The 10,172-nt window shown below is 44.2% G+C and overlaps 1 protein-coding gene across 1 annotated transcript in view; it reads left to right on the forward strand.

Moving 5' to 3' along the window:
- Nucleotides 1-10,172, forward strand: part of Rere (arginine-glutamic acid dipeptide repeats) — a 268,548-nt gene that overhangs the window by 173,693 nt on the left and 84,683 nt on the right. Inside the window, exon 11 of the mRNA XM_019206904.1 lies at nt 10,046-10,144. Within this exon, the coding sequence (XP_019062449.1) occupies nt 10,046-10,144 (99 nt within the window). The remainder of the gene's footprint in view (nt 1-10,045; nt 10,145-10,172) is intronic.

Consider the following 10,172-nt stretch of genomic DNA (forward strand, 5'->3'; position numbering starts at 1 on the left):
TTGTACCGGGGATGGGACTCAGGACCTTGAGCTTGCGAGGCAGGCAGAGGAATCACTGAGTGAGTTAAATCCCCAGTCCTCCCATACATTCTGTAGACCAATTAAGCATTCATGAATAGGTCCAAAGTACCTGCAGGAGATGGGTGTGATTTTTCTGTCACCTTTTAGTCTTCTGCTATTTCTTGCAACTTTTTTTTTTTCTTCTCTGTTTTCAAGGCTGGGAGGATGCTAGGAGTAAGTGAAAATGTGTCTCAGTGTCTACGTGGCCCTGAATGAACCATTCGCACCTGTAGCCAGATGTAGGTCTTGCTCAGATGACAAGTGATTATTATTCAGAGAAGCGGTATCAACAATGTGGGCTCCTGGGTGCCAGAGGCCTCCTTGTGGCGAGAGTTTGTCATCACAGGTCACTGCTGTGTACTTTGAGTGGCCTCTGAGCTGCTCCTTCTGGCCTTTGTTCTGTGCACCTACCCACCCTGCGCTGGAGTGAAGGTTGTGTTTCCAGCAGTGACACTGTGCAGGTTCCCTGTGTAAGTGATTAATCAGCCACGCTTTCAGGTGAAGACCAGAGCATGAACGAAGCTCTCACAGGGACTTGAAAGTCAGGAAGGCAGCTTGAACCTGGGTGAGTACAGCAGGGAGGTACATTTGGTGTTAAGTGTGGGCTCTGGCCAGTTTGGCCTAAGTCAGTGGTGATAATTGGAAGGGTTTTTAGGTAATTATTATTGCCATTTTTTTCCATAATTTTAGAATATCCTGTAATAATTTGACTTAGTTAACAATCTTTATTTTGGACCCTTCCTGTTATGGCTAAAGAAATGTACTGAGTCTTAGCATGGCTTGTGAATGCCCCTGAGTTTCTGGTTTTCTTGGATTCCGAAGTTTCTCTAGAACCAGGTGTTGGCAGCATATGGCCAATAGCATTGTGGGAGATCTAGGCAGGAGGAATGCATGTTTGAGTCCAGTCTGGGCAACATAGCAAGATGCTGTCTTAAATTTTCAAATAAGAGAGAAGGGAGGGGATGCTGGGAGTGTAGCTCAGGGCAAAGGTCTTGGGTTCAATCCTCAGTGCTGCAAAAACAAAACAAGACCCCCAAAAGAGTTTCTCTTAAGTTCCCAACTAATTACTAACTTCTTGTGTCTCACCTTAGTGTCCTCTTTCCTCTCTTCTCTATTATAAAATTTTGCTTCATGTGCTGTACAGCTTGTTCTCCTTCCTCGGCTGTCGTGGGACAGGGATGGGGTTAAACCGTGTGAGCTCATTTAACAGTTCCCAATGTCGTTCCCTGTCTCCTGGCTGTTATAGTCGCTCTGCTCCCTGTCAAGTAAAAGTCTCTGTCTGAGCTCTTGGGCCTCTGCTGTTCTCCCTGTGCTTCTAACCTATAACCTATCCAGTCCCTTCCCTTTTTAGTTAGCTGTCCTGAATTAATCATTTCCCAATACCAGTGATTACTGTCAATTGTGTGTCATCCTAACTGTTGTCCCAAATTGGCTCTCTTTTCTCCCTTTCTGCTATGGATAAAACTGAGGTCTAGTGAGCACTGATTTGCCAGGGCCAGGTGCTCTATTTGCAGAGGCTGTGCTTTGGTACCAGGCTTTTCTCGGTGTGGGTATTGGTGTACAGATGGTGACAGGTAGACCTCAGAATAGCCCTGTTGTCAGAAATGGCCTCAGTTTTCAGAGTTTGTATCGTCTGTGTTTTCTGAGTAGCTTCCCTGGCCTCAGTTGACGTGTTTGGTTTTTACTTTCTAACTGCTTTGCTGGATGAGACTACTTCCTGTGGGTCTAGTATACCTTCTCACAAACCCCACTGCTACTTTCTAGACAGGATGGGAAAGGTTAGGAATGAGAACTAATGCCAGTGCTGCATCAGCCTAGGAAAGTTCAGTTAAAAATGAGATGTTGTCTGGATATATTACCGCTTATTTTCACTTGCTTCAAAATAGTGTGTTTGATTTGGTTGTTGCTGTTCATTAAATATTGTCATATTACACTGAGTATTGATTTTCAAAACCCACTCTGAAACATCTTGAGTGTTCCAGGTGAAACGTCATCCCTGTCAGTTCGTTGGCACTTTGTGTGTTTTGTGTGATAGCGTTTATTTTGTTTTTGTTACAGGCGTCTTTCCTCTTCTCTGAGCCACCAGTTCCCTCTTGCCTCTACCCAGACTCAGCTCCAATACCCAGGCTAAGAACAGCAAATGTACTTGCCATGTCCTTGCCAGCGACACAGGGACTGGGCCCATGCTTCCCACTAGGTGGACTGTCCATAGGTGCCCCCAGGTGGACACTGGGGTGAGGACTGTGTCTCTGACTTGGCCCCAGAATAGGGGTTCATCTGAGTCCTTATACCTGCTGCCTGCTAGGGGTGTGGCTTGAAGTAAGGCACTGAACCCCTGGGGTCTGTTTACCCCCTGTAGTTCTCAGGCCACAGGTTAGTGCCCAAAGTGCAGTGCGGTGAAACCATGCACACTGCACTGCTCAGCAACTGGAACGCATGCACGCATGTACACACACCTCTTCTGTGTGACTGCCAGACTGGCATCAATTCCTACAACCTTGTCGTTGTTGTTTCGAAAGTGGCAGAGGGAGGGAGGTTGGGGGGAGACTGGTTCAATGACTAATTCATTCCCTTCAGCCCTGCACTTCACACCTATTGTGTCTTAAGTGTGTCCCCATCAGAATATTCAGACAAACTAAGCCTTCCTCGGGCCTAAATAGCATTATTTGGTGTAACATTTGCCAAACAAATATTGTGCCTGTACTCTAGCTCTTTATTGTATTCTAGCATTCTAGTTTCTTGGTATATACACACCCATCTTATTTTGTACTCAATACTAGGTCATTGATAATGGTTATATGAATGAAAATATAGTGACATCTGCTACTTAAAATTTCGATCTCGGTGCTTTTTTTTTTTTTTTTTTTTTTTTTTTTTTTTTTTGATTTTTTTTAAGGTACTGGGGATCTAACTCAGGTCCTTGCACTTGCAAGGCAGGCAGCGGAACCACTGAGCTAAGTCCCCAGCTGCTATTTATAATTTAAGACAAGTTTTTATAAAGATTTTGTCTTTGACACCCCCACCCCAGTACCAGGTATCAAATTCAGGACCTCGTGCTTGCCAGACAGGCAATCCTCAGCCCATGTCTTTGACAGATTTTGATGGGATCTTTTTCACTTACTTTAATAGTTGAAATAATTAAAAATACCGTATGTGAAGAATTATAAGAGCCATCCCAAATTGTACCTTTTTTCTTTTCTAGGTTTTTGTGGCAATTTCTTGGCATGTATAAACAACATATTTTGCGTAGCAGAGGGTTGAAATCTCAAATTATTCTTTTCTTCTTTTTTTGGTTTTTTTTTTTTTTTTTGAGACAGGGTCTCACTATGTAGTTGAGACTGAACTGGAACTCACTATGTAGCCCAGGCTGGTCTCGAACTCACGGTGATCCTCCTGTCTCAGCCTCCCGAGTGCTGGGATTACAGGCGTGCGCCACCACACCTGGCTCAAATTATTGTTAATGGAGTATATTTACTTAATATTCAGCCTGAAAGCAGTCTCAGCTCTGATAGGTTATTCTCCAGTTATTATAATGGCTATAATTGTAAAAGGATGGTTTGGTGTAGTAGAAACTGCCAGATTCGGTGCCATTTGATCTAAAAAGGTCACAGGAAAAGGGACATTTAAATTAAGTTATAAATTACAATTGAAGAACAATATTTTGATGTGTGAGACCAAAGATGTCAGAGAAGGGAGATGTAATTCATGGGTTCATTACAGAACAGAGGTGCCTGACAGCTGAGCCATGCCAAAAGGAAAATTTATTTGCATCATCACGCAGACAGAAAATGGCAGCAAAGATGAGGAGCCTGAGTAGAAACCTGAAACCTTGTGGTACAGAGCAGAGTTTATGCTAATGGGACTGCCTGCGAGCCGGGATGTTTCATGACTGCTGTAATATAAATGAGGTGCTGGGACATGTGCACATTTCCAATCTTATTTAAATTAAGACCTTGTCCTTGCATTATAAAAAAAAAATGTACTTTATAACCAGGCATTACAGTGGATCCTCTCACCTCCCTCCAACATAAAGATTTGCTGAAATTTCCGAATTGTTTAGGCAAGACGGTTAAAGCTTGAAACAAGATTTCTATCTGTGGCAGCTTTAAGGAAGGTTATAATTTAATGTTTATGGCAATCCATGCAAAGTTCAATCATGAGTTAATTAAACTGTAGCCAGTCATTAAGTATTATTTATTCTTTTGAGAAGCTTGCCAGTAAAGCACTTATATATATTAAATTATAGAAAGTAATGAGCAAGGAGTGATTTGTCAGCCTGAAAGAGTAGCAGATTTAACTTGGGCAATTATGCAGAAATGTGGTTTTCTTTTGTAGCATAGTTCTTCCTTACTGCTAATCTGGGGAGAGATCAGGGCCCACAAGGAGACTTTTCTGATGTGTAGTGAATTCCTGTTTGTTGGAACAACCATAGGAAAGGACCATGTATCTAAATTGTTGCTCCCTGCGTTGATACGGCTGTAGAGTGTACAGTTTGTGGCTGTTTTGTATCATATGGCATCTTGCCATGTCGTGCCTCCTGCCGTATTTTCATTGTTTCAGGACACAGCAGAGGGTTGCTAGTGGTCTACCCATTTGACAGATGAACACCTCCACTTGACGGATTTGAGACAGCCCTGGTAACAAGAGTCCATCCCCTACCTCAGCCCTTGGGGCATTTTTGCAAGGTGGTAGAAGGCATTGAAGTCTTTGAGAGCCTTTTGTGCGGGTGGCAGATGTGTCCACTTGTGTGTGCACAGTGTCTTTGGCAGTGACAATTTGTGGCATGGTTTAGCAGTTGCTGTTGTTCTTTTCACCAAAATCCCCTCCTATGCACACGCCGGTGCTGTTTCTAAAGCGCTGTGCCAGCCCAGTCACTGCCAAGAGATGCACAGGACCTCCCTTTTGAGTGAGTGGAAGGCCTCTGAGGCCAAGCTATTCCTGGTGTACCTTGTGGCCCTGGGCCCTCTAGGCGGAAGGTGTGGTGGGAAAGGTCTGAACCCTGATGGGAAGAGTTCACATGTCCACTTTCACAAGGAGCAAAGCCCAGATGGAAGTCTGTGGGGCAGGCCCAGGGACACAGAGCAGACAGCTGGAGAACAGCGAAGCAGATAGTCTGTGATGGAGCCACGTTTTAGCATAGTGGGTTGGCGAAGAATCTCCATTCTGTCATCAGACTCCTCCACCCTAAACCCAAGTGTTGACCTTCTGTTTAAGGAAGACAGGTTTTACTTGTCGAAGTGTAGTCTTGGGCCTTAGTGATGTGCAAAGAGTTAGATAGATTTACAAGTCTTTCTGTGATTGGATTAAAAACCAAACCACTGCTCACCCATGGTGATGAATTTCAAAGTAGTTTCCTCTAAATGAATCCTGCTTCGGTAGTGGTCCAGGCAGTGCAGATATCAGTGTAAGATCTTTGTTCTTCTGCCATCAGTTGCTTTCAAAAATTGGAAGCTTCAGGCCGGGGATTTAGCTCAGTGGTGCCACCACCTGCCTCATGAGCAAGGTCCTGAGTTCGATCCCCGGTACCAAAAAAAATTGGAAGCTGCTCAAGTCAAGATGCTACATCTTGATCCCTACTTTTTACTTTTCTTTTTTCAGTAATGCCACCATGTATGGTTCTGTACACTCCGTATCTGAATTGCATTCAACCCCAAATTCTACCCTAATGCAGCTGCGAAATGGACAGAAAGGTTTAACCATCTTGCTTTAATTGCTTTTCTGTGGCTACATAGTGACGCTTTAAGATAGCTGAAAGCATTTCCCTGTCTTCATTGCAGTCTCTTCCAGCAGCCTTTCTAGGGAAATGGGGAAAAATCTTATGCGTAGTCAAGGACCTTTTACCTTAGCACTATTAGGAAACCTGCATTGAATGTTCTATCTCTACAGATTTATCTTTGTGGTCTGGAGGAGGCGTTTAAAATTTGAAACCCAAATAATGTTTTTGTTTAAATCCTTCCCAGTGCTTGATGCTGTGTTGGAAGAGAATGTTTCTAATGACACTTTATAGAGATTTTAAGATGCCTAATGTTTTGGTAAACTTTCCAACTCTCATTTATACAAGCCATATAGTGGAAATGTTCACTTTAGATCTTCTTCACATGTTACTTTGGCCTCATCTAAACAGAGAAAAATCATAATCATCCAGAAAAACTCTAGGAAGGGCTTATTTGCTAATGATGTAAGGAACAAAAAAGATAGAACCCTTCCTTTTTGGGCCCTAAAGTTTGGCTGTGCTGTTTAGATCAGATGACACCCTGGTGTGGTACTTCACATTGATTCCAGGGGGCTCGCCACTCCTAACTGCACATTTCTGGTGCCTGTGATCTCTGTGTCTGTCCAGCGCCTCAGGAGTGCCTGGCATGGGTGAGTCTGTGTGGGTGGTGAGAAGATGTCCGGCAGCCAGCCACTTCGCAGCATGCTCTGAAGGCAGCCTTCTTTGGGATGCTGGGTAGGCCATTGCAACTTCGGGATGTTCAGAAAATACTTTTAGTGGAAAAACAAAAGTACAGCTAGCTGCTGCCTGCCCCCCTCCTGCCCTTACCCACTGTTTCACTTTCCACTGTTTCATTACTCACAGTTAACTGTGGTCCAGAAATACTGAGTGAAAAATTCCAGAAATAATTCACAGATTTTAAATAACTTACTAGAGAAATTGTGTGCCCTGTTTATAATGTAATCACAGGCCCAGATGTATAGAAAACGCTTTTGGTTTATAGGGTTCCCTCTTTACCTGCTGTGGGCACACTGGGGTCTCGCAAAGTGTCCCCCTATGGATAAGGGGAGGCTCCTGCAGTTCTTAATGATTAAAGCTTCTCTTCAGAGTTTCCTCAGACTAGGTTCCCAGCAGGTAGAAACTGTGAGGTTCTGTGAAGACAATGTCCCCTCCAGCAAGGTTCCTTGGGCCTCTTAGCAGAGTCAGCCCTACCTGTACTCATGCAGCACTGTACTGTCCCACCTCATTCATTCAAAACATGCTTTATCACTTAGGGTAAATAACTCCTCACTTTTTACTTTGCGAATGTATCCTTGTGGGGAAGGGAAGTGTGGGCATTCTGAGTATATATTGGGTTTCTATCATGGGAAAGTCAGAAATAAGAATATTTTAATAAGGCTGGTGGATTAAAGGAAAAAACCCACAGCAGTAGAAAGATCATATTACCTACCAGTCTATTGTAGCAGCTTCCTCAGGGGAGAGTTCACAGGATCTGAACTGTCCTGTGAAGGAAGTGTGAATGCTAGGGAAACACCTCTTCTGGGAAACACCTCTTCCTCCATTGAGCACCTCACTAGCAGTTCTGCTGCCGGGCATTGTGCAGGGGCAGCCACTCTGTCTAGTAAACCAGACGAGCACAGCCACACATCCAGCAGGTCACCCACAGCCTGTCTTCACACTAGTGTAAAGCTCTCCTTGGGTTACGCAGAGGCAGGAGCGTCATTGGTCTTCAACGATGACACTTTATCCACTCAGTTGACCTTTGGAGTTGACCTGAAGTTCTTATGAAAAATTTTCTGGTGTCAGGTACATAAGATTTAAAATTTTTCTTGTGTATTGTATCCGTTTTAATCAAATTTCATAAACTACAGTGGTAACATGAGTAATTATGGGAAACTGATTTATCTACAGCTTGACCATTGCTTTTCTCTCTTTGAAAAGGCTATAAAATGATAAAAATCAGGATGAGACTGCTTTTTTTGCGGGGGTAAGAAGTCACTAATGTGTTTTCTAATGTAATCTTCACAATAGCCCATTTTTTAAAATGTTGAAATTAGTTGGGTGCACATTGTATTCCTAGCACTTGGGAAGCTGATGGAGGAAGAGGAGGATCGTGAACTTGAGGTCAGCCTGAACTACATAATGAGACCCTGTCTCCAAAAAAGAAAGAAAAGTGGAAATTGAGGCACTGAGGAGGCTGAGACATTGTCTGTGAATATATGAGCTAGAATTTGAATCCCCCTGGCCTGTGTCACAGTCTGTAGTTTTCCCATGCTTCCTTTTAATCACTTCATACACTGTGATCACTTTTTGGCTTTTTCTTTTTGATACCAGGAATTGAACTCAGAACCTTACACTTGCCAGGCAGGTGCGGTGCTGCTGAGCTAAATCCCTGGCCCCTATTATTTCTTATGAAATCTTAAATTTTTCTGTGAGGTTTTTATTAGAAATTTATGATTTAGTCATTTTGACTTGATTTCAGATTCTCACCAAAAGTGTGCTTTTAAAATTGACTAGACATATATTGTTTCCTCTTACTCTGCCTGCTTCTGTCTTATTAAAAATTCTCATTATACTCTAGAATTTGGCAAATGGCTACTTATTTTACATATTAGGCAAAGTATGAGAGATGTACTTTATTTAAGTCGTTTTGTGCCTGTGAAAGAAGGCTTGTACCTGTGTTTGCCCTGCCTGTGCGTTTTGAGGAATAGAGGGGGCCTTCTGTCAGCATAAGGCTGAACGAGATCAAATGGGCTGGTGGGCGAGCAAGACCAAGTCCACCTGGGGACATAGCCGAAGGCATTTACCTGCATCCTCTTTTCTTAATTAGTTTAGCAGGTATTTCTGGAGGATTGCTGTATGCTACAGACCGTGTTAGACCATGTTAGAGACACTAGATCTACAAGTTTCAGCCACAACTACTACTTGTGTTAGTGGACCAGAGGGATAAAGAAGAAGCAGGTTTCTAGCAAGGATTGCGGAGGAATAGCTGTAGCTGGGAAGCAAGGATTTATAAGGTCTCTACCTGCTGTTTCTGTTCATCACCTGCTCACTGGGCTCAGCCTGTAGGAGTGGGCAGGGCCATGGAAGCCACAGCGCAGTGGGGAGGCAGTGGGGCAGCTCTGCCTAGGGTGAGAAGATGTGGGGTTGAAGGCCAGCGTTTCCATGCAGAGCTACTAAATCAGCATTCCATTTCAGGGTTATTTTCTTCTCAAACTCTTCTGTTTTAGGTATTATAAATGTTTTTAGTGAACTATTGCAGTTAAAAACCTTAAATGCTAAAAGGAAAGAACCTCAGATGTCGTATGTAGGAAGGCTGTGTGGGGAGGAGGGGACAAGAGCAGGTGTCCTCCTGGCTCTGACTGAGCCTTTATTTTCCAGATGCTGGTGCGGGATGGTGAGCAGCCTTATCAAACCTTCCTGTGTGGCGGTGTCCTTGTCTCTAAAGTGGGTGCCAGTAGTTTCTGACCTGTGAGAGGACACAGCAGGAAGTCAGGGAAGATAGCAAGTGCATGGTGTGCCCTGAGTGCTGTGCCAGGACACATGTTCACCAGATGTTTGCTCTGTGGTTCTTGGTGCTATTTCTGTTATTATTAGGACGTTCTCTGTGTTAGTCACGTTTGCGTTACAGTAACGAATACCTGAGATAAATAAAAATAATAAAAAAGGGTTATTTTGTGGTTTTGATTTTGTCTTATTTTGCTTTTCTGAGAAAGGGTCTCACTGTGTACCTCAGGCTGGCCTTGAACTTGTGACTGTCTTGGCTCAGCTGTCCAAGTGCTGGGATCACAGGCATGTGCCACCACACCCAGGAGTGGAAGGGTCGCTTTGGCTCACAGTCTCAGAGACGTTAGTCCGTAGCCACTTGGCCTTTGGACTTGCACTGAGGTGAATACAGCTACTGACCTCACAACAGCCAGAAAGCCGAAGGAGAAGGGAAGAGATCAGGAGCCACTGTCCCACAGGCCTCTTTGAGGGCGTGCCACAGTGACATGCGACCTCCTGCCAGGCTCCTACCACATGTGGTGGCACCACACTAAGGACCAATCCTCTAACACACGCGCTGTGGGGAAGTTTCCGACCCAGACCATAGCATTCTCTCCAGAAGAGCTGGGGCTAGGGATGATGGCAGTGCCAGGAAGTGGTCTGAGTCTCTGCAACCTTGTCGAAATTCTTACATCAGAGCACATGATGGTAGGGCTTGCCTTTTACTGACCTGCCTCCTTTCTGTGACTTGGTACTGTGGACTAACTGAAATCGTTGTTGTCCTAGCTACATGAGAGCGGTTACGATGCTGGCAAAGCCCTGCAGCGCCTGGTGAAAAAGCCTGTTCCCAAGCTCATTGAGAAGTGCTGGACTGAAGATGAAGTGGTGAGTGCTGGGTGGGGACTCCCTTCTG

The sequence above is a fragment of the Fukomys damarensis genome, unplaced genomic scaffold (assembly GCF_012274545.1).
Source record: "Fukomys damarensis isolate Sample0158 unplaced genomic scaffold, DMR_v1.0_HiC HiC_scaffold_23, whole genome shotgun sequence".
In the NCBI taxonomy this organism is placed as follows: Eukaryota; Metazoa; Chordata; class Mammalia; order Rodentia; family Bathyergidae; genus Fukomys; species Fukomys damarensis.